This window comes from Eubalaena glacialis, chromosome 19, assembly GCF_028564815.1.
Source record: "Eubalaena glacialis isolate mEubGla1 chromosome 19, mEubGla1.1.hap2.+ XY, whole genome shotgun sequence".
Taxonomy (NCBI): Eukaryota; Metazoa; Chordata; class Mammalia; order Artiodactyla; family Balaenidae; genus Eubalaena; species Eubalaena glacialis.
This window is the reverse complement of record NC_083734.1, coordinates 44534374-44558675: the sequence shown is the minus strand read 5'-3', so window position 1 is coordinate 44558675 and position 24302 is coordinate 44534374. Positions and strand designations below refer to the sequence as shown.

Genomic DNA, 24302 nt, shown 5'->3' with positions numbered 1-24302 from the left:
CTGGGGACGGTGGGAGCAGATCCATTTCCGGGTTGGCAAAAGGGGCGGCGGCGGCGAGAAAGGGAGCTTGCCGGGGGGCGAGCAGGACGGGACGGAGCCGGAGCGGAGGTGGCGGAGGATTCGCTCCCGGAGCCGCTGTGCCTAGGTCGGGAAGAGGCCGGGGAGGGTGGGTCCGTCGCTGAAATGACCTGAGGACCTGAATGGGAGGGAGAGCCGGGGGAGGGGCGATTGGGGCGGGGCTTGAGGAGAGAGGGGGACTTTGGAGGAGGGGCCTGTGGGAGAGAGGGGTCCTGGGGGCGGGACCTGAGGGGAGGGGGAGTGGGGGCTGGGTCTGAAGAACCTGGAGAAGAGGGGGCATGGGGAATCTAAGTAGGGAGGAGTGGTCGGGAATTGGTGTGGGGCGAGCGCTGACTGTGAAATGGGGAGGAAGGTTATTGAGAGACGGGAAATAAGGGATCCTGAAGGGTTGGGTGAGTAAGACGGCAACTCAGGGTGAGGAACGAGGTAACCGTGCGCAAAAAGGGAGATGGGGAGGGAGGACCTGTTGGGAACAGGTTATTAACAGGATGCTCCGGGTGAGGAGGCCGCCGTGACATTTTGGGAGTTGATGAGTGAAAACCAATGGTTGAAGGGATAACTGAGGAAATTGCTTACACTAGAGGGAATCTGGAGAACATTGGTTGAGAAGGAATCAGATTTGAGTCAGAGGTTGGATTGAGAAACGTTGGGGTTCGCATGGGAGCGACCTGCAGTTGAGGGTTCAGGTTGGAGTGATGTGAAGTCTTAGTTCTGGGCACCTCCAGGATCCACCTCCCTTTTCATGGTGTTATTTTTGCCCTATGTTTGTTTCTGAATGACTTATGGCATGTTTTGGGTGACTTTTTTCTCCTTTTACAAACCAGAACAGAACCTCAGGGAACAAGGACTCAGGGATTTACTAAGTAACTTTGAGGCAAATCATTAAAGTGTCTCATTTTTTTCACTTGGAAATGTAGGTTTGATCCCTCTCTGCTTCTAAAAGATTGTGTTAACCAAGTAGGATCTTTAAAGTGGTTGCAAAGAAGTGATCCCCGAAAATTGGATTGAGCTATTGATATTTAGAAGACATGTCTTTCTCAGTTTCTTCCTCTCAGCCTTGCACATTTTTTTTTTTTTTTTTTTTGTGCCAGGGAAGAGTTGGTTTTGATTTGAAACATGCCCAATTTTTAAACTTTTCTCAGTGTCAACTTTTAGTAGCCAAAAATTTCATATTGTTGTGTTACATTGTATTGGCTGCCATCAAGACCGAGATGGGGAAGTTAGAATTGGGAATAAATAAGGTTGGTTGATGGAGAATGTGGAAGAATGCAGTATTTTATTTTCTATTTTATTGTCTTTGAGAATTCACTGAAAAATAGTGTTGTAGACAGTTGAGCCTTTTGCTTTGGTCCAGTCACTTTGGCCCTTTTTGCCAGTTGTTGGGGAACCAGTGTGCTCGTGGACAATTTAAGCTTCTTTATTCTTAATCCTTTAACATCTTGACTGTTCTAGCTTTTTCTTTGGGCATAATACTCTATAAACACTTTGCCCTTAGGTGAATTTGTTTAGCTTAGAAGTGTTCCTGAAGGTCTGGGCATTTCTGAAGTCTGATGTGGATTTGCTTAAGAAGGGGCAGATTCTAACTCACACTTGATATCAGAGTAGTGTTTACCTTAGTTGGTACTGATTAGTTAGGTGATGTCAGCACAAAGGTGAAATGCAGAGGAAAGTGGAAGGTGTTGAGAGCTGTGCAGTTTTCTGGTTTTACTGATGGCTTTTAAGAAGGGAAGGGATGAGTCCTATTTCTTTTGAAGAGAAAATTGTCGGATGTTCTTTCTTGACTTCTTGGGCTCTTTGATTGGGAGAGTAACCTGGTGGACTTGAACCTGTGTTCCTATTGTTCTGAAGTAATTCTGAAAACCGGGGGCTGCTGGTTCAGCCTGTTTCAGCAACCCAACCCCAGGAAGAACTGCAGGTATGAAGTGTATACAGGTGGTCCCTGACTTACCGTGGTTCGATTAAAGATTTTTCAACTTCACAATGGTGTGTGAGTGATATGCATTCAGTGGAAGCTGTACTTCGAATTTTTGATTTTGATCTTTCCCTGATTTGGCACCATACTCTCTTGTGATGCTGAGCAGAGGCAGACAGCCTCAACTCCCAGTCAGCCACACCAACTGATACACTTACAACCATTCTGTGCCCATACAACCATTCTGTCTTTCACTTTCAGTACAGTATTCAGTAAATGACGTGAGATATTCAACACTTTATTATAACATAGGCTTTGTGTTAGATGATTTTGCCCAACTGTAGGCTATTGTAAGTGTTCTGAGCACATTTAAGGTAGGCTAGGCTAAGCTATGATGTTCAGTAGGTTAGGTGTATTAAATGTCTTTTCGACTTAACAGTATTTTCAATTTACAATAGGTTTATCAGGATGTAACCCATCTGTACACTGATTTGGGGGTAAAAACTTGCTTAATATTTTGCTGTCATTTCAACCTACAGTGTGTCTTTTTGGTTTGTTTTTAAGGTATTGAAGTAAGTTGTGGAGGCTCAGAGCTCTGGGCAGACTTTTGGTATAGCCTGCTTCTTTCACATAATGGTTTTCCATTTTTCCTATCCTGTCATGTGTTTCCATTGCTCTGCTGGAGCCAGTCCCAAGTGGAAAACGGCAAATTGCACATTTTTTTCCTCCTTTTCAGTCTCTGGTGGACATCTTGTCTGTGTCACAGTTTGATACCACCAAATTGAAAGGATTTTTGACTGCTTCAAATGGGGAGGGTGGACAGAAGCTGAGCTGGGTTTGCTGGGCCAGAGAATGGACTCTGTCAAAGCAAAGAATAGTTGCAGAAACACAAACCAGGACCTTGACGCTGTGACTAACATTTTGGCAACATGCTTCCCTTTGCCAAATAACTTCTTTTCTTCTTGAGTGTGATTGTTGATCTCCTTCTCAAAGTAGGCTCTTGTTGCTGCTGTTCTTTACACAGCTCCCGAGCAGAAGTTGGCAGAGTTCCGGTTGACTGTCTCTTGAGGGATGTGGCCCGGATTAGAGTGGATGGGGTGTTTCATGTCAAAGTGAGGTTCATTGGCAGATCCTGAGAGCTGCTCTGCAAGGAAATGGAGGCGGTACTCTTTACTGAATGTTCTTACAGGCCTTTATGTTTCTCCTAAATTCAAATCTGTTACTTATTCATCTGGTGATTAAATGCAGAATCATTGCCTTTGCCTAGCTTTGAAAGTCCAAGGCATTGAGGAAGAGAGAAAGAGTGTTTCCAATTTTTTTTTTCTCCTCACTCTCAGTCCCAAGCCTTTGAGCCTGGGGAGCCACGGGCTAAACTCACGAGCACTTCTTGGTATTATTATGGAGGGGTATTTTAAAATGCTGAATAGAACTTTATGGAGAAAAACAATGTTAGTAGGGAACGAAGGTGATACATTTGCTAATGTCTGTGTCAGTCTTAGATCTCTTAATATTTTGACTTACCATGCCTGTGGAGGCAAATAGGTTATCAAATAGGGGAGCCAGGAATTGGCTTCTAACTTGCCATTTAGGCTTGGCAAAGTTATAACAATTTAGTATGGCTATACTAAATACTTAATGCTACTTAGTAAATGTCCTTTTCAGTGTGTTCTACTTAGTGAATACCCCCTTTTTTTTTGTTTTTAATATTTATTTATTTGGTTGTTCCGGGTCTTAGTTGCTGCATGTGGGCTCCTTAGGTGTGGCATGCGAACTGTTAGTTGCGGCATGCGAACTGTTAGTTGCTCCACGGCATGTGGGATCTAGTTCCCTGGCCAGGGATCGAACCCGGGCCCCCTGCATTGGGAGCGCGGAGTCTTAGCCACTGCGCCACCAGGGAAGTCCCTACCCTTTTGTTTTTCAGGGGATAATTATTTGAAGATAACTGTGTCTCCATTAGGTCTTGGAATGGATTATGAAGATCATTTCTTGCAGTGTGTGACAGTGGCCCTTGTAACATTGGAGATAACCCCAAAACAAATCCTCTTCTTGGTGGCCCTGGATTCACCTTTCTCTTGCCATCGTTAGTCCAGAGTATTCTGTTCCTGATATGCAGGTTCAGATCCAAAGGTTTTGACTCTGGTCCAGGGCTTTGATTGTGGTAACAAATATGATTATTGGAGTTGTGTTCAGCCTAGTCTCAGGTCTTTCTTTCCTGAAGAGTGTCTTGAAGTTTGGCACATCTGTATATCCAAGGAATGTGTGTAGATGTCCTCCCCATTTTAATAATTGGTTTTCAAAAAATTTTTAGTTTCTTAAACTTCATGGATTCATGTTAAGCTCCATTTAGATTGAGGCCCCTGAGTGAAAGTAATTTGTTTTTAGTTGGTATTTATGATAATTCTTCAGTACAAATTCATCAACCGGCTTTCTGTGCTTATAGAAATGCTGAATCCAATAATCCCTTTTTTTCCTCCCAATAATCCCTCTGACTGTGAAACATTCTGCATAAGTCCAGATTGGAACAATTGGTTGTTTAAAAAAGAAAAAAAGACATTTTCTAAAGTGGTACAGTCTACTATGGGACAAGCTGTCTGAGATTTGTGGATAGTGAGTTTTCCTTCTTTCCACTTCTACCTTCCCTGTCCTCAGATGTAGGCAGGGTGTTTGTCATCAAAGATCCAGGTATGAGATTAATTTAAACTCTTGCTATCACTGTCTTATAAGGACAGGACTGTCTTTAACAAATATTGTTGTTTTTTTTTTTAAATATTTAATTAATTTATTTATTTGGCTGCACCAGGTCTTCATTGCAGCACACTGGATCTTCGTTGCTGCGTGCGGGCTCTTTAGTTGTGGCATTCGAACTGTTGGTTGTGGCATGCATGTTGGATCTAGTTCCCAGACCAGGGCTCGAACCCGTGTCCCCTGTATTGGCAGGCAGATTCTCAACCACTGCGCCACCAGGGAAGCCCTATCTGCTGTATATTTTATATTGACGTTTGTTCAGGAATCACAGTACTCTTCCCCAAAGCTCAGATGGTCCTGTTTGATTTAATACCTTTCTTGTGTAATTGGATCAGCTTGCCCTATTTTCATAGCTCAAAGTAGACTCTTGGTTTAGCAGACCATCACTAGTGATCAAGGAATGAAAATGTGCAAATTTTTCTAGCATTTCAGCAAGGAGCATATGTGTATCTGATGGCTTAAGGGTGTTAGAGTGAGAGAAGAGACTCTTCAATGAAAGTCATAGCTTTGTTATAAGATTATCTGTGGTGAGTTGGGACTTAATATATTATCTTTGAAATGAGGCATGACACTTCTCTCCATGTGGAGTCTGGATCAACATTTTATAGAGCATCTGCTTAAATTTTCTTTCAGGTCTTTTTTGAAAAAATTAATTTATTTTTGGCTGCGTTGGGTCTTCGTTGCTGCATGCGGGCTTTCTCTAGTTGTGGCGAGCGGGGGCTACTCTGTTGTGTGCAGCCTTCTCGTTATGGTGGCTTCTCTTGTTGCGGAGCACAGGCTCTAGGCTCGCGGGCTTCAGTAGTTGCGGCACGTGGGCTCAGTAGTTGTGGCTCACGAGCTCTAGAGCACAGGCTCAGTAGTTGTGGTGCACGGGCTTAGTTGCTCCATGGCATGTGGGATCTTCCTGGACCAGGGCTCGAACCCGTGTCGCCTGCATTGGCAGGCGGATTCTTAACCACTGCGCCACCAGGGAAGCCCAGGCCTTTTTTTTTTTTTTTTTTTTTTAATTAATTAATTAATTTATATTTTATTTTTGGCTGTGTTGGGTCTTCGTTGCTGCATGTGGGCTTTCTCTAGTTGTGGTGAGCAGGGGCTACTCTTCATGGCGGTGCACGGGCTTCTCATTGCAGTGGCTTCTCTTGTTGCGGAGCACGGGCTCTAGGTGCGTGGGCTTCAGTAGTTGCGGCGTGTGGGCTCAGTAGTTGTGGCTTGCGGGCTCCAGAGCACAGGCTCAGTAGTTGTGGTACACAGGCTTAGTTGCTCCGCGGCATGTGGGATCTTCCCGGACCAGGGCTCGAACCCGTGTCCCCAGCATTGGCAGGCGGATTCTTAACCACTGCGCCACCAGGGAAGTCCGCCCAGGCCTTTTCTTAATGGAGACTGTCATCACTGATTTTCCTTACTTCTGACTGTTCTCTGTATAAGCTTTCTACTTTTATATTTGGGGTGTGCAAATGAAGGAAGGCACGTAGAAGCTGAGGGCTAGTACTGTGAGATGGCCAACCTAGAGTGAGAAGAGCTGCTTTTTGTCATCAGTGACTAGGTTTCAGCCTACCTGGTAACAGTCTTTTAATCTCATTAACAGTTTCTTAGAACTTCTAAAGATATTTTGACAACAGATGGTTATTTTTGCTTTTCAATTAGTTGCATTAAATTGAGGAGAAGACCTTTTAAAAAGGGGGCTAAGGTAATTGATTTTAAGATTTATCCCTCTATTTTTGTGCTTACCTTTGCAGTTAAATTTTGGTCACGAATTCTCATAGTGGCCTGGAAGTTCCTCCCATATTTGACCTGTGGTGGAGTGAGCTCTGGGGTGGTGAACATTGGTTGCACCCAGGCTGTGCCAGAGATTCGGGTTGCATTAGGCAGCCTGCTTCCATTACAGTTGAGTGAGACACGGGTTATTTTGGTTTGTTTGGGATTTTCTACTCTCTTTAACTGCATTGGTAACAGATCCAGTACTGACCTCATTTTTTTGAAATTTTGGTCAGTCTGAAGCTTGGTTTTGCTTATACGGTGTTAGATTTTTTTGATTTTTAGTAATTAAATTTAAAAAATCAATATAGTAAGAATACATCGTTTAAAGAGTCAAATAGTACTATAAGTCTTACAATTTAAAAAGCTGCTCCATTTCTCCTTATTTGTCCTCAATCACTTTGAATACTTCTGGTATTTTTTTCCTGATGTATATTACCTTCATGTTTCTACATAGTATACTCACACTGTTATGTCTTGGTTTTTCCATTCTTAGATATTATCTATTGAATTTCTACTGTGGACACTGAATTTTGCATTCTTATGCTGCTTTTCACGCTCAACCCTTCCTGCTCTCTGCCTGATAGAGATATATCACAATCTTGATTAAATCAATAATTTGTATGTTTTTGTGTTATATATCAGGATTCAAATAGAAAAACCAACCATTCTTGATATTTCACAGATTACCAAATCATTGGAAGGCCAGGGGAGCATAGGTCAGGGAAAGCCACTTGAAGGGATTGTAAGAAACTGCAACCATTAATAATCTTGGCTGCCTTAAACACCAAAGCAGGCAATTTACAGAATTTTGAAAACTGCTGCAAACCACATGTCTGTCATCTGTTGGAGGCCACACACCTGCTCATTGCTCCTGGAAGGTCAATAATAGCATCTACCTGCCTTCCATCTTCCAGATCTTGAGTGAATGAGTTGTGTCGGTGGAATTTAAACCACAGCCCCATTGACAGGGGATTCTAGGAAAAGTAGTTCCCAGACCTCCAGCCTCCCTCCTCTCCCATGAGTCCAGAAGGGAGTAGAGGTGAGTGTTATCAAAAGAAGAAGAAGAAAAAAAGCATCCAGTATATTGACTGTGTACTATGATTATATTTCCTTCTTTATACTTTTTTCCCCTAAGTATAATAATTGCCTTTTTTCTTTTGTTTTTTTTTTTTTTGCTTGATTTTCTGAGTGTCAATCATTAATTCATCCCTAAACTCGGATGAAAGTTTCTCTTTTCAGTACACTCGAACACATTAGTGGAGTCTCTTCCAGAGGCTTTATGAAAAAAGGTCTATAGGAGGGGGTGCATTTTTTGAGGTCTTGCATGTCTGAGTCATCTCTTTTCTACCCTCACGCTGGTTGGTAGTGTGATTAGATATAAAATATTATGTTGGGGATCATATTTCTTTGGAAATTTTAAGCCTTTGTGGTTTTCTAACTTTCAAAAATCATATTGTGAAGTTTGATGCTATTCCGATTCTAGATTCTTTGTGTGGGATCTGTTTTTTCTCTGAGAGATTTTAGGGTCTTGTCTTTACCTGCACCCCCTGGAAGACTCTGCAGTGGAAGCGCAGAGTCTTAATCACTGGGCTGCCAGGGAAGTCCCATTTAGGGTCTTGTCTTTATCCCTGGTATTCTGAAATGCAATGATGTGCCTTGGGATGGTTATTAGAATTCATCATGCTTGGGAATTCCCTGGTGGTCCAGTGGTTAGGACTCCACGCTTCCACTGCTGGGGGCCCAGGTTTGATCCCTGGGCAGGGAAGTAAGATCCCACAAGCCCGGTGGTACGGCCAAAAAAAAAAAAAAATCATCATGGTTGACCTTCAGTGGGCGTTTTCAGTCTGCAACTTATTTCCATCTGTCTTGGGAAGTTTTCTTGTATTAATATCTTTTATAGTATATTCTCTCTCTGATAATTATTTCTCTCTTCTCTCTTTCTGGGAACCCCTTTCTGGGAATCCAGATGGTGAAACTCCTAGAATGGCCCTGTAATTTTTTTTCACTTGTGAATTTTTTTTTTTTCTCATTCAATTTTCAGATAGCCTTAGTTTTTTCTTCCAACTCTTCTATTGTATTTTTAATATTTGCTATCAATTAAAAAAAATAAATTTATTTATTTATTGGCTGCGTTGGGTCTTTGTTGCTGCATGCGGGCTTTCTCTAGTTGCGGTGGCGAGTGGGGGCTACTCTTGGTTGCGGTGTGCGGGCTTCTCATTGTGGTGGCTTCTCGTTGTGAGGCATGGGCTCTAGGCACACGGGCTTCAGTAGTTGTAGCACGCGGGCTCAGTAGTTGTGGCTCGCAGGCTCAGTAGTTGTGGCACGCGGGCTTAGTTGGTCCACAACATGTGGGATCTTCCCGGACCAGGGCTCAAACCCGTGTCCCCTGCATTGGCAGGTGGATTCTTAACCACTGCACCACCAGGGAAGTCCTTGCTATCAGTTTTTTTAATTTCCAGGACATTTTTTTGGAATTTTATATATAAATATTTTTGCCTGTTGTCAGGAATTGTGTTTTGTTTGCTTTGATTCCTGTCTTTCATGTTAGAGGTTTTCTTGAAATGTCTGATAATTCTTGGCTATGTCTGTTCATTTTTAAGGATGAGGCACTAAAAAGCTGAGTGTGGAGCCCTGGCTCATCAAGTGGTGGGCACCATTTTAGGGTGAATTGGCACTGGTCACTTTCCTCAGAGAGGGCTGCTCCAGTCTTCTGCCTGGAGAGTATAAGCCCAGCAGCAGGTGCTTTTGGAGCCAAGTGGGAGAAGAGAGCTGGGGATGGGGGAAGAGGTCTCATTGTTGAGTACAAGTTAGACTTTCACTTGATCCCTCTGTTTTCATTATGGCTCTGCTGCCCTTAGCTATGACTGGTCCCTTGGTTCAAGAGGCCCTCTGGTTCAACTTCTCTCATCTTCTGCCAGGCATCATGGGGGAGGGGACAGAGAGGATGGAAGAATCTTATTTCTTATACAGACTTTTCAACCAATTCTGTTTTACCCCCTCCTACATTCTTTTATCCGGAGGTACTAGGTGCCTCCAATTTCCGAGCCTTTTCTGAGATTCTGTGGTAGGAACCTGCTTGCTTCTTACTGTTGCAAGCGTTTAGCTTTTTCCTTTCTGTGAAGTTATTTATCACTAGTGCATCTGCTTTCCAGCTTCCAAAATTTTGTTGACGTCTCTTTATGTTGTTGTCTCCTTTCCCGTTTTTTTTTTTCTTTTTTGAAGTTTATGCCTTAAAAAATCCCTTTGCTGTAATTTTGATGGTGTTTATATGTGATAAATGCACGGACATATTCATGTTTAACCCGCGTATTCATCACCTTTTCTTTACTGAAACCCATTCAGATAGCAGTTGATTGCTAATGCTCCTTTAGAACACTGTTTTCCAGACTTCCCTAACACCAAGAATACTTAAGGTGCTCATTGAAAATACAGATTCCCAGATCTCTCTCCTGCAAAATTTCTGATTTTAGTAGTTCTGGATTAGGGCCCAGCAATCTTTTTTGTGTTTGATTTTTAAACAAATGCCCTAGGATGTGTGTTACCTTCGGACAAGTTTGGAAGCTGTGTTTTAGAAGGATCTTCTAAACCATTTATTGCTATCCTAAGTTGCTTTTGTATTCCGACTATGTTTTAGTCTGTCTAGCTTTGGTCTGGATTTCTAAATTAGAATGTGTGTCCTTCATCTGATTAACTCCTCTCTTCTGTAGTTAAATGCTGGCTAATGGTAATAACTTTGGCCTTGTATGACTCCATTTTTTTAGCCAACATTTGTAAACCCACTGGTTCCTGGGATGTGTGGGTGGGGAGGAAATATTAGTTATGAACATTGAGCTACTCTGCATCATTTCGCTGTCCAAATCCAGGAATCTGTTTTTTGTTTTTGAAATGGAAAATTGACTCAAGCTTTAAAAACAAATTTACTAATTATCTGCCTTAGATTTATGCAGCATCATTTTTGGAGATGTTAAAGCACTGTGATTTGAAGTTTGTTTTTAACTTTGACAATATGAGAGGGCACATTCTCTTCTTTTTGTGTTGTAGATCCCTAGGCCTTGGAAGGAAAAACAGTTGTATCTTTTACTGTTGGTATGTAAAACACCTGGAAATGAGGTGTTTGCCGCTGCTCCTTGGTTGCAGTGAGTCGCTTGGAGATCAGGAGCTAAATAGTACCTGTCTTAGCTATGTTGTAGAGGCCAAGTGTAGTACCCTAGTACTCAGGTGTTGGAAGTCTTGCTGTTATTAGCTAAAATACAGCTTGAGGAAGCCATGTCGGCTCTGACATAGATTTACATTCTAAGATGAACAGCTCTATCAGAACAGCTCTAGTAGAATTTTACAGGTTTCATTGAAACAGTTTTGCTGAATGAAGTCACAAAAACGGTGCTAAATCTAAAGTGTTATTGTCTTGGGAGTTCCCTGCTGGCTTAGTGGTTAGGAGTCCAGGCTTTCACTGCCATGGCCCGGGTTCAATCCCTGCTCAGGGAACTGAGATCTCGCAAGCCGCACGGCCAAAAAATAAAAATAAAGTGTTATTGTCTCATTGACTGTGAATCACTGGCTATGTTTTGAAGCACTACAGCACTCTGAACTATTACTGATTTACTGCAGTTGACTATTTTCTATATATGTTCCCCCACCTTCCCAATACTTCAGTGCTTTCAGGATAGTAGGATTTTCTCTTTGCTTTGAGGGGTGTGGTAGGGGCTGGGGATGTTTGGTGAGGTCATTCCCTGATCTCTGTTTAGGATGATTTTCAGGTATTATGTTTACAGTTGCTCTTGCATTAGTTATCTCTAGCCGTCTTTTTAATGAAGCCGTTTTTCACAGATGTGGTTATTTTATTGCACACAAGAGTAGACTTCTCATTGATTTGTGATCATTTTAGATGAGAGGACTTGGCTGCTGGGTTGCCCTGTAACTGCAAATCATAACCTGTGGTACCTAATATTTACCACATCAAGTCGTCTATGAATATGTAGGCTTCTGAGTTTATGTTTTTCAGGCTTTTGAAAAATAATCTGAGACAAGAGGAAAGAGTCATATTAGGGGGAAAAGCTGCATTTTGGGATGTATACTTATGCTTTTATTAGGAAAATTATATTTGAAAGGATTTCATCATATAATTATATATCTTTCTTTTGCCTTTATCCTTTTCTCTTCTAGGGTTGTGTTCTGCTTGTAACAGTGAAAAATCATTGAGGTGAAGAGTAAAACATCCAGGTTTAGTTGTAGAAGTCTAGGATTTTCAGTTTAAATTATCATGGTGTGCGTGTGATTTTTTTAAAAATTAGTTTACTTATTATTTATTTTTGGCTGCGTTGGGTCTTTGTTGCTGTGTGTGGGCTTTCTCTAGTTGCGGCGAGTGGGGGCCACTCTTCGTCGCGGTGCGCGGGCTTCTCATTGCGGTGGCTTCTCTTGTTGTGGAGCACGGGCTCTAGGCGCGCAAGCTTCAGTAGTTGTGGCACGAGGGCTCAGTAGTTGTGACACGCGGGCTCTAGAGCGCAGGCTCAGTAGTTGTGGCTCACAGGTCCAGTTGCTCCGCAACATGTGGGATCTTCCCGGACCAGGGCTCAAACCCGTGTGCCCTGCATTGGCAGGCGGATTCTTAACCACTGTGCCACCAGGGAAGTCCCTTTGTGATTTTTTAAAAAATTACTTATTGGATCAATCAGATTTGCTGCAGAGTTGAATTTCCATGATGGAATATGCGTGCAGTTGGAAAAGTGATTTTTTTCCCTTCATGGAGTAACCTTGGAATTTTAATTAATTCCATTTCTACATATGATAGAAATCTGTTTCACCAGAGGTTTGACTGAATTGAATTTCAAGGGGGAGGGAGCACCTTTTCCATTGAGAAACGAGGGCTGTAGATTATTTTCAGACTATATAAAGCTTTTTGCGGGGGGGGGGGAGGGTGATAAAATATGAATAACAAGAATGTTACTTTAGTCTGTTTCCTTGTATTTTAGAGAAACCAACAATGCTTTAGTGGAAACTCTGCTGTATTCTGTCCTAGAACACATGGAGGCGTGTTCATAGTTCTATGTTGACATCAGTTCCTCCGTAATTATAGGAACCTGTTTGGCTCCTGCTGTTCGTTAGTCTCCTGCAGTGGCATGTGAATACTCTTAGGCAGTAGCTCCTGGCTGTTCTCCCATGTGGGGTTCTGTGGCTTAGGAACTGGATGCCGTTGTGCCCCTGTGGCAATGAGCTCCTGCTTCCCCATACTGTGCTGCTTTTCAGGAGCAAGGCTGAAGGGCAGGCGGACAGGTATGCAGACTGCCATCAGGGGACTTTTAACCCTGGAAGCCTTCCAGTTAGTACCTAGGTCCCTAGCTGTACTCAAGCCAACGAGAGACGAGGTGCAGTCTGTGGGATTAGTGAACGAGAAAACTGATGGAACTTGTTTACTTTGGGTGTGAAGCTATTGGTTTGTTTAGACTTCTTTGGTATAATAGGCATATTGGGTGGAGAAGGATACCATTGGATTTGGAGGATGGCCTACAGAGGCCTCAGATTTCATCTCCTCTCACTCTTCACCTCACCCTGTTCTAGTTACTCTGGCTTTTTCACTAGTTCTCTAACACATCAAGCTCATTACTATCTCAAGGGGTTTTCCCTTTGATGTTTGTGAATTCTTTTTGGAATGCTCTTTCCCCAGATGTTTCTAGGGCTTGGCTGTTCATGGAGAGACTTCTTTGGAGAGCCAGCCCCCCGCCCCCGCCCCTCTCCTCATCTAAAAGAACACTCTACCCTACTCCTGCACTCTCCCTTTATGATTCTCTTTTTTTCATTCTTTTTGTTAGTAATGCAAATGTTGAGATTATATTTGTTTCCTTGTTTATCTCTTCCTCTAGAATATAGGCCCCAAGATTGTAAAAAATTGTCTAGTTCAACCTCTAGAACAGGGTTTATCAACCTCAGCATTATTGACATTTTTGGACGGGAAAATTCTTTGTTGTGGGAGGTTGCCCTGTGCACTATAGAGTGTTTAGCAGCATCCTTGTTTTCTATCTACTAGATGCCAGTAGCACCCACTAGTCATGACAGTCAAAAATGTCTCCAGACATTGCCAACTGTCTCCTGGGGGACAAAATCACCCCGCTTGGGAACCATTGTTATAGAACAATGCTTTGGCACCTAGTGGGTGCTCAATAAATGTTTATTGTATGATAGATGAATTAATGAATAAATAAATTCAGGAAGTTAAGCAAGTTAAGATTTTTTGGAACACTGAACTACACATGTGTATATAGCCTTGTGTTTCTTCCTTACCTCTTTTCTTGTCTTTTCCATTTCTGGCACATTGATCCATCCTTCACTGCTTTTTTCCCTCAACTCAGACTTGCTTGCTCTTTCAGACAATGCTACTTTTAAATTTGGTTCGGTTCAACAAGTGACAGTTGAGCCCCTACTCTGTGCTGTAAAATAATAGGAAAGAACTATAGAAGGATATGGTGCTGTCTGTGCTTAAGAGCTCATTGGGTAAAATGGACACAGATACATGAAATGTTCCTCTAAAGTTTCTTAGTTCAGAGTAATGTCTAAACTGGTACCAGGGCCATTATAGGGTTATTTGAGGAATAGTTGTTAAATGAAATGCTTATCAGAATGGGGTGATTGCTGTTGAATTTGGAATCCAGTTTTAACAAAAACCTACCCATTCAGGGAATTCCTTGGTGGTCCAGTGGTTAGGACTCTGCACTCTCACTGCCAAGGGCCCGGCTTCGATCCCTGGTCGGGGAACTAAGATCCTGCATGCCCGCACGGTGTGGCCAAAAAAAACCTACCCGATCATTTTCTACTTATTTTCATTGTTGCAGTTACCCTTGGTTTCTTGCTATTGATTCTGTCAGTAACATGGTTGAGAAATATGCAAAGTGGGCTTGCTCATTTTGCACTTGTTTGATGGGAATGTTTCTAGGGTTGGTTATTTTATTGAATGGCCGTGAACAGCTGATTCATCAATGGTTCTTTTTTTTTTTAATATCCGTAAAACCTTTTTTAAAAAAAATTTATTTATTTACTTATTTATATTTATTTTGGCTGCGCTGGGTCTTAGTTGCAGCACATGGGATCTTCGTGCAGCATGTGGACTTCTTTAGTTGCGGTATGCGGACTCCTAGTTGCGGCATGCATATGGAATCTAGTTCCCCGACCAGGGATTGAACCCAGGCCCCCTGCATTGGGAGCTTGGAGTCTTACCCACTGGACCACCAGGGAAGTCCCATCAGTGAGTTTTTAACGTCCTTCCTTGGAAAATCTTGCCACCTCTATCCACCTGGTATGAAAATACACCAAACAAAAACCCCATTGTCTGTTATGTGACTTTTCTTTGTCCTAGAGCAACTGATTTTTCTCTTTCTGCTGAATATTTATGTTCCATCTCTCATACTGTTAGAGAGGTGTTTTGTTTTGTTTTTTTTTTTTTGAACTATGGGATCAGAAGAATTCCTTTGGGGGAACATTTGGAACCTTTTCCTCTTGAAGACACAACTGTCTTCTCTTTAGATTATCTGGAGACAGAGTAGACAGAGCTAAATGGTCTTTCAGTGAGAATCTTGAAATGTCTCTTTTAGCTGTCTCTCTGTCTCTCTATATTACAAAGTGGTTTAGTAGGATATTAAAGAATTGAACATGTATTTAACAAAGGAGAGATAATTTTCTTGTTGAAATCCCAAATTCCTATCCATATGACTGAGTCTTGTAAGGTAGAACTAAGGCCCTTGAGACTTTGCTGAGGGAGACAGCCTAGGTAAAAATGTTCAAGGTCAGGTGTTTTTTTTTGTTTTTTTTTCCCCTGTGGGATATTGTTGGGTACTTTAGTACAAAAACTGTAATTTACTCTGTAATCAAAGCTGAGATCAAAGGAGAGTGCTGTTACCTGAGGTCACTCAGCATGAAAGTGGATGTCATTAAGATTTAGATTTAAAATAAAAAATTTTTTCTTTGTAAAATAACTTGGTATTGAAACCTGAGTTTTATAACAGCAGAATACCATTTGAGTAAAGCCCTCAAATTGTAGTGGTAACTGGAATACCTCTTAGATCTTTTAAAATATATGATAAAAAGCAACAACTAAATTGGATTCTTCATTTATCAAATGTAAAAGGAAGTAGTTTCTGTCTTTGTCCTCCGGAAGTTTCCTGCTCCTAAAGTGTACAAATATTTGAAAATTGAATAGAAAAATAGGTTTTGTCTTTTGAGGAACAGAAGAAAGCACTTTTTAAAAGTGCATTGCTTGAGTTTTATGGAGACTTATCTCTGAATTCTGTGATCAATTTGACATTAAGAAGACTTGAAATAATGCTCTCTGATCTTTATTTCAGAGAAACTGACTCCTGAGGATGTGAAAAGCTATCATGGTTTTTAAGTGGAAAGGCTTAAGAAGGGAATGAGAATTTTTCTGAAAATCAGGGACTCTGAAGAACACAGATGGTGAGGTTTGTAGTTCTAGTTTAATAGATCAGAAATGAAAGACTTAATTCTGTGATGAACCCTCTTTTTTCCTTTTTTTAGTTTAATCTCAGGTTTAACTTCAGGAATGTTAGATTCTTTTTTTAAAGAATAAATTTATTTATTTTATTTATTTTTATTTTTGGCTGTGTTGGGTCTTCGTTGCTGCGCATGGGCTGCTTCTAGTTGTGGCGATCGGGGGCTACTCTTCGTTGCGGTGCGCGGGCTTCTCATTGTGGTGGCTTCTCTTGTTGCAGAGCATGGTCTCTAGGTGCGTGGGCTTCAGTAATTGTGGCATGTGGGCTCAGTAGTTGTGGCTTGCGGGCTCTAGAGCGCAGGCTCAGTAGTTGTGGCGCACGGGCTTAGTTGCTCCGCGGCATGTGGGATCTTCCCAGACCAGGGCTCGAACCCGTGTCCCCTGCATTGGCAGGTGGATTCTTAACTACTGCGCCGCCAAGGAAACCCGCTTCATTTGTTCTTAACTGAAAGCAGTTCTCAAAGCAGACCCTCTGCATTGGGTTAGTGCTTGTAGTGTCGATCCTGAATTGGTTTGAATAAAGCTTCTTTAGGGAATCTTCAGGGCAAGGAAAGTTGTGTTCATTTAAATTTGTATAAATTGGTTTGCTCTTGGAAAATATAGAGATCTGTTTGTATTCCATCACTAAGATAGGAATTTGGAGTGGGTTAAGTTTTCATTTAGGAAAAATAGTAGAAAATTGCTAAACCCAACCAACTTGCAGTGGAGATTTTTTTCATAGTGATTGGTGAAATAGAAAGGGATCAGGAGACCTGAGTTTGAGTCCTAACTCCGCAGTTTACTCCTGAGTGATCTGGGGGGTCGCGCTTAGCTCAGTCAGTCTGCCTCTCTCCCTAGTGTGCATACACGTAACCCCACTCCTCGAGCTTCAGAGTCCTCACCTGTAAAATGGGAGTGATAATACGCTACTGTAGTGTATCATTGTTTGCTCAGTGTCCCTGGTAGGAGGGTGTCAAGCCTGCAGTCTTTGTGGAGACAGAAGAAAAGTTGAGAGCCACTGCTTGTACTCAACCATGGTGCTGGTAGTGATTTTTTTTTTTTTTTTTTTTTTTGGCCACGCTGCATGGATGCAGGATCTCAGTTCCCTGATCAGGGATTGAACCCGGGCCACAGCAGTGAAAGCCCAGAATATCCTAACCACTAGGACACCAGGGAACTCCCAAAAGTGATTTTTTTTTTTTTTAATGGGTCTACTTTGAAATTGGAGTTTGAATTGAGCCTATTTTAAGAAGGCATCTTTAACTGCGTAATGTATTAGTGGTCTTCTGCAGTGGGTGACTTTAAAAAAAGATTTGCCTTGCTAGAGAACTACTGCTTTGCCTAATAAATGAATCTCACTGTCAGATTTAAGTTTGTCCCTTTAGGTCATTTCTTACTCCATAGCATGTAGATTGGATCAACTGTGGATCTGGAAAGAACTAGGGACTTGTCTGAATCTCTTTTCTGGGTCATTCTAGGAGACCATTTCAACTGTGGCAATGGCCAAAGTAGGTAGAACTGGAAGCCCAGAAAAGGTGGGAACTGAGGTGACTGGAATTAGTTGAAAATGTTTGTCTCTGAATAAACTACTATTTTCCTTATTCTTGGGCTGCTAGCTTTAAGACTGCTATGGGGACTTGAGTGGAATGGTCATAGTGAACCCAGAGAATTTTTTATTTTTATTTTTTAATAAATTTATTTATTTATTTTTGGCTGCATTGGGTCCCCGCCGCTGCGTGCAGGCCCTCACCAGTTGCAGCGAGCGGGGGCTACTCCTCGCTGCAGCACGCGGGCTTCTCACCGCGGCGGCCTCTCTTGTTGCGGAGCATGGGATCCAGGCGCACGGGCCTCAGCAGTTGCAGCACGCGGGCCCAGCAGTTGTGGCAGATGGGCTCCAGAGCGCAGGTTCAGTAGTTGTGGCACACAGGCCTAGCTGCTCCGCAGCACGTGGGATCTTCCCAGACCAGGGCTCGAACCCATGTCCCCTGCATTGGCAGGCAGACTCCCAACCACTGCGCCACCAGGGAAGTTCCCCAGAGAATTTAATAGAAGAAAGTTTTTTTCTTCTTCTCCACGTGTTTCTTTCACTTTAACACCCCCCACGCCCCGAGATAGATGTTCTGCTTATGAGGATTTACTATTTTGATCAGTTTTTCAAGCCTAATATGTTAGATTCCTGGCAAAGAAAGACTAGACTTAATTTTGAAACCAGAAATGAGAAGGTATTTCCCTTAGAGGGGAGTCAGCTGCTCGTTCCTTGAAGTGAGTTCAGATATCATTCCCTGTGGGAACCACCTCGCCAAAGTGCTGTCCAGTTCTTTGTGATTGGAGGAAAAAGCTCTGTTGGGCAGCCAGCCTAGAGTGGCATTCCACTGGAAGGAGTTGGGATTTTGAAGATGTTCACGGTCATGTTTTTGATCAAATTTACTACCTACAAAGGTTCTTGGTTTTATAGAACCTTTGGAATAATTGCCCTTTTATCATTCTCAGGGCATTGAGAGAAGTGTTTAAGTGGTTACTTCTTTATTCACAGAGAGATTTTGATCACCCATGTAAAGAGTTTAGAACCAAACCTCTGCAATTATTTGGCTTTGACTTTTGAGGGTTCAAGAAGTGGGATTTCCTTGGGGTGACTTTTGGGGGGTATTGTTCTTGAGTTTTAGTTTTATCTTTGCCCCCTACTTCAATGTCTTACGAAGACTAAAGTTCCCTGGCTTTAGTCTCATTTGTGAAATGAGGATCACTTACAGACTGTAATAAGGAGACAACTGTATACTTTTTGAGTGTTAAGTATTAAGCCACTGATAACTGGATAAATTCTCACGTGATATTTACGCTCTTATCAGATTCCAGTGATGTGACTATACCAGGGGTCAGTAAACTATGGCCCATGAGTCAGATCTGGTCCATGGTCTGTTTTGTATGGCCCAATGACTAAGAATGGTTTTTACAATTTTCCTTAATAAGTTTATTTATTTATTTTTATTTTATTTATTTATTTTTGGCTGCATTGGGTCTTCGTTACTGCACGTGGGCTTACTCTAGTCGTGGTGAGCAGGGGTTGCTCTTCGTTGCAGTGCGTGGGCTTCTCATTGCGGTGGCTTCTCTTGTTGTGGAGTTTGGGCTCTAGGCACACTGGCTTCTGTTGTGGTGCACGGGCTTCAGCAGTTGTGGCGCACGGGCTCAGTAGTTGTGGCTCGCGGGCTCTAGACCACAGGCTCAGTAGTTGTGGTGCATGGGCTTAGTTGCTTCGTGGCATGTGGGATCTTCCTGGACCAGGGATCGAACCCGTGTCCCCTGCATTGGCAGGGCGGATTCTTAACCACTGCACCACCAGGGAAGTCCCGCTTTTTACATTTTTAAAATATAAAAATCAAGGGAATGAGAACACAAGCCACAGAGTAAGAGAAGATATTTGCAAAAGATACATCTGATAAAGGACTGTTATCTAAAGTGTACAAAGAACTCTTAAAACTCAACAATAAGAAAACAGACAACCCGATTGAAAAGTGGGCAAAAGACCTGAACACGAACCTCGCCAAAGAAGATATGTAGGGACTTCCGTGGTGGTCCAGTGGTTAAGACTCTGCGCTCCCAATGCAGAGGGCTCGGGTTCGATCCCTGTTTGGGGAATTAAGATCCCACATGCCGCAACTAAGCCCGCGTGCATCAGTGCAGCCAAAATAAATTAATTAATTAATTTCAGGGCTTCCCCGGTGGCGCAGTGGTTGAGAATCCGCCTGCCAATGCAGGGGACACGGGTTCGATCCCTGGTCCGGGAAGATTCCACATGCCGCGGAGCAACTAAGCTGGGGCGCCACAACTACTGAGCCTGTGCTCTAGAGCCCGTGAGCCACAACTACTGAGCCCGCGTGCCGCAACTACTGAAGCCCGTGCGCCTAGAGCCCGTGCTCCACAATGAGAGAAACCACTGCAATGAGGAAGCCCGCGCACCGCAACGAAGAGTAGCCCCCGCTCGCCGCAGCTAGAGAAAGCCCGCGCGCAGCAACGAAGACCCAACACAGCCAAAAATAAATAAATAAATAAAATTAATTAATTAATTTCAAAAAAAGAAGATAGGGCTTCCCTGGTGGCGCAGTGGTTGAGAATCTGCCTGCCAATGCAGGAGACGCGGGTTCGCTCCCTGGTCTGGGAAGATCCCACATGCCGCGGAGCAACTGGGCCCGCGAGCCACAACTACTGAGCCTGCGCGTCTGGAGCCTGTGCTCTGCAATAAGAGAGGCCCGCGCACCGCGATGAAGAGTGGCCCCCGCTCGCCGCAACTAGAGAAAGCCCTCGCACAGAAACGAAGACCCAACACAGCCAAAAATAAATACATAAATAAATAAAAATAAATAAATTTAAAAAAAAATTCTGGAAAAAAAAAGATATATAGATGGCAAGTCAGCATATGAAAATATTCCAACATCATATGTCATTTAGGAATTGCAAATTAAAACAACAGGATACTACTACACACCTATTAGAATGACCAAAATCCCAAATGCTGGCAAGGATGTGGAGCAATAGGAACTCTCATTCATTGCTGGTGAGAATGCGAATTGGTACAGCCATTGCGGAAAGTATTTTGGTAGTTTATTACAGAACATACTCTTACCATATGATCCATCAGTCATGCTCCTTGATGTTTACCCAAATGAGTCAAAAACTTATGTCCTCACAAAAACCTGCACAAGGATGTTTATATCAGCGTTATTCATAATTGCTAAAACTTGGAAGCATCCCAGATGTCCTTCAGGAGGTGAATGGATAAACAAACTGTGGTACATCCAGACAGTGGAATGTTATTCAGTGCTAAAAAGAAATGAGCTATCAAGCCATGAAAAGACATGGAGGAAACTTAAATGCATATTACCAAGTGAAAGAAGCCAATCAGAAAAGGGTACTGTATGATTCCAACTATACAACATTCTGGAAAAGGCAAAACTATGGAGACATTAAAAAGCCCAGTGGTTGCCAGGGGTTCAGGGGTGGGGGGCAGGGAGGGATGAATAGATACAGCATAAGAGATTTTTAGGACAGTGAAACGATTCTATATGATACGACATTGGTGGAGAGTTGTCATTATACATTTGTCCAAACCCATGGAACGTACAACACCAAGAGTGAACCCTAATGTAAACTATGGATTTCGGGTGATAACGAGGTGTCAGTGTAGGTTCATCAGTTGTGACAAATGTACCACTGCAGGGTGTAGATAGTGGGGGACTCTGTGTGTGTGGGGGGGGGGACAGGGGTTTTAGGGGAACTCTGTACTTTCTGCTCAGTTTTGCTGTGCGCCTAAAACTGCTCTAAGAAATAAAGTTTATTAATTTAAAAGGTTGTCAAAACAAAACAAAAGAATAATGTGCGACAGAGACTATATGTGGTTTACAAAGCCTCAAGTATTTTTTTATCTGGCCTTTTACAGAAAAGATTTACCGAGCCATGGACTATATCACAGTGCGACTAGGAGATGAGTGCCTAGTTTCTCTCTGGTGTCATGCGCAGTCCTCTGGTTCTCCTGGTACTCAGTGTCTCTCATGGCAAAGTTGTTCTCATGAATTTATTTCTGTTTCACTTGCAGGTATATGAGTGACCTAAAGCTGCAGATTAAAAAGGAAAGAGAGCAGTGCCAACTGCAAACAGGGCAAGGATGCCAATTCCTCCTCCCCCTCCACCACCCCCCGGTCCTCCTCCACCTCCCACTTCTAATCAGGTAGGTAGTCCATCCACCTGGCTATCTCAAGACCTGAATGGATACTTAGGGCTTCTTGGTATAAGACATAGTGTACTCAAAGACATGTGGTGTAGGAAGATGGAGAATAAATAAGTAAAGTCTGTCTTCCTCAATTCGTTCTGATTCCTGAGAAGTCCTCTTAGGACCATAATGGCTTGTCTTGGTTTTTTTATCCTGGTTCAGCCTAAATGGAGATTTGGGCAGGTGGCATCAGAGTAGGAACTAGTGTGTCTTCCCTAAAACTATTGTAATATAAAGGTCAATGTGTCCTTTCCCTGCATCTTTGAGAAAAGGGATGGCAATTCCTAGTTGTTGTTTCTTGCTGCCATTTCATTTCCTTCTCTTCTACTCCAAATCAGTTCACTTTAAAGTCAAGTCCATCAGGTCTAAATGCCCCCGCGCCCCATATCAAGAAAGAAAGGAGTTAATGGAATTAGGAAGAAGACTAAAGGTTCAGTAATGGGAAGAAAAAAAAGCAATGTGGCTTCTGAACCAAGGAGACAGCCACTTTTACTATATCTGAGTTGTGATACCTGGAGTCACATGAGAAAGAAGGAAGGAACCTGGGTGCTTCATCTCGTGTGTGTGTGTGTGTGTGTGTGTGTGTTTGTGTGTGTGTGTGTTGGGTGTGTTGGGTGTTTAACAGATGAGAAATTGTGCCCTAAAAGAGGAAAGGTGACTTAACCTAGCTAATTTGTTTCAGAACTAGGACTAGAGTTCAGGTCTGCCAACTTCTGGGTTTTTTCCTGTAATTTTTGGGGTGTGGAGGGAGCTGAGGCTGGAGGTGTAGGTGGGGGGTTTGGAGTTTTCTCTTGGTCATGATGGGGAGATGCTGAAGTCTCTTCAGCAGCAGGAGGAACCTGCTTGGGTTTATATTAGGAAAGTTACTCTTCACAGTGTGGACGGTAGGTTGGGAGTTGAGACTACAGACAGGGAGGTTGAGACTGGAGACAGAAGCCTGTGGCAATTGAAAATGAGAGTCTGGACTAAAGCAGTGAGGATGGAGAGTGGAGACAAGAGACAATGACAAAGTAAAATCTTAAGAGTCTGAAGACAAATGGAAGAGTGAAGAGGAGGAAGGAGATTTGAATGACTCTAGTTGGGGGATTGATTGAATGCTGGTGCTATTTACAAGAGAAACAGGTTTGTGGAGGAGGATATGAGCTCAATTTTGGACATGCTTAGTAATATTTTTCTCTTTACAAAAGTAATATGTTCAAGAAATTTATGAACTGTGGTTAAGCAAAAAGGAGCAGTTACCCATAATCCAACCATTCATAACAGTTTTGTGTCTAGCCTTCCCCTCCCTCCTTCCTCCTTTTGTATCTGTCTACCTTTTTTAAAATAATTAATTTATTAATTTATTTATTTTTGGCTGCATTGGGTCTTTGTTGCTGCACACGGGCTTTCTCTAGTTGCAGTGAGCGGGGGCTACTCTTCATTGCGGTGCGCAGGCTTCTCATTTTGGTGGCTTCTCTTGTTGTGGAGCATGGGCTCTAGGCACGTGGGCTTCAGTAGTTGTGGCTCATGAGCTCAGTAGTTGTGGTTCGCGGGCTCTAGAATGCACGCTCAGTAGTGTGGCGCACGGGCTTAGTTGCTCCGCGGCATGTGGGATCTTCCCAGACCAGGACTCAAACCCGTGACCCCTGCATTGGCAGGCGGATTCCTGACCACTGCGCCACCAGGGAAGCCCGTCTACCTTTTTTTTTTAAAAAAGGCTGTGCTTTATATACATACTGATTTCTGATCGGCTCTTCTTCCTCATTAATACATCATGAATGGCTTGTCATGTCATTAAATGTTTAGTGATATCATTAAAAAATTTTTTACTGTACTAAAAATCCAGAAAAAATTAGAGAACACCAATAAACATAGAAAATGTTAATCTATAATTAACCTTTGTTAACATTTTGTATGTTTATTGTAGGAAAACTAGAAAATACAGATAAACATAAATAATTATTACCCCAAATTAACTTTTGCTAGTATCAGTGTATATCCTTCTAGAAATTTTCTGTATGTGTGTACCTTTTTTTTCTTCACAATATAAGCTAGCTACTACTTACTGAACTCTTACTATACACCAGGCACTGTGCTAAGCTCTTAAAAAGTGTTATCACTTAATTCTTAAAACTACCCTATGAGATAGGTCCTGTTATTATTCCTGTAGAAAACTGGAATCATGCTATATATATCATTCTATAATATTTTTTGCTTGATTGTGTCAGATATTTATTTCCATGAAAAGATGCTTGCTTCTACATCTTTAAGAGCTTAACTGGCATCCCACTGTATGATTATACCGTTGTTCTTTTCGGTTGAACTTTTAGATTACTTCAGCTTTATGCTGTTATAAACTGTTTTTTGCTATTATTATCGTCTTTGTGCACGTCTCCAATTATTTTCTTAAAGTTAATTTCTGGAAGTAGAATTCTTGTGCTAGACTTTTAAAAGGTGTTTGATACATAAATTACTTTCTAGAAAAATCATACCAATTTATCCTACCACAGGTAGTAGGAAAGAGTACCTGTTTTCCTGGATCCTTATGATCACCGTAGGGCAGTTTTTTATTCTATACATTGTTTTGAACATCTTCA

General features: G+C 42.3%; 1 protein-coding gene across 2 annotated transcripts in view; it reads left to right on the top strand.

The window, feature by feature from the left end:
* Window positions 1-24302, top strand: part of WIPF2 (WAS/WASL interacting protein family member 2) — a 37284-nt gene continuing 12982 nt past the window's right edge. Inside the window, exons 1-2 of one of the 2 annotated variants that reach the window (XM_061175205.1) lie at window positions 1-145; window positions 21553-21684. In XM_061175205.1, coding sequence (XP_061031188.1) covers window positions 21622-21684 — 63 coding nt within the window. In that variant the 5' untranslated portion in view covers window positions 1-145; window positions 21553-21621. Of the gene's footprint in view, window positions 146-451; window positions 471-21552; window positions 21685-24302 lie in introns of those variants that run through there. The other variant, XM_061175206.1, reaches the window with a different exon arrangement.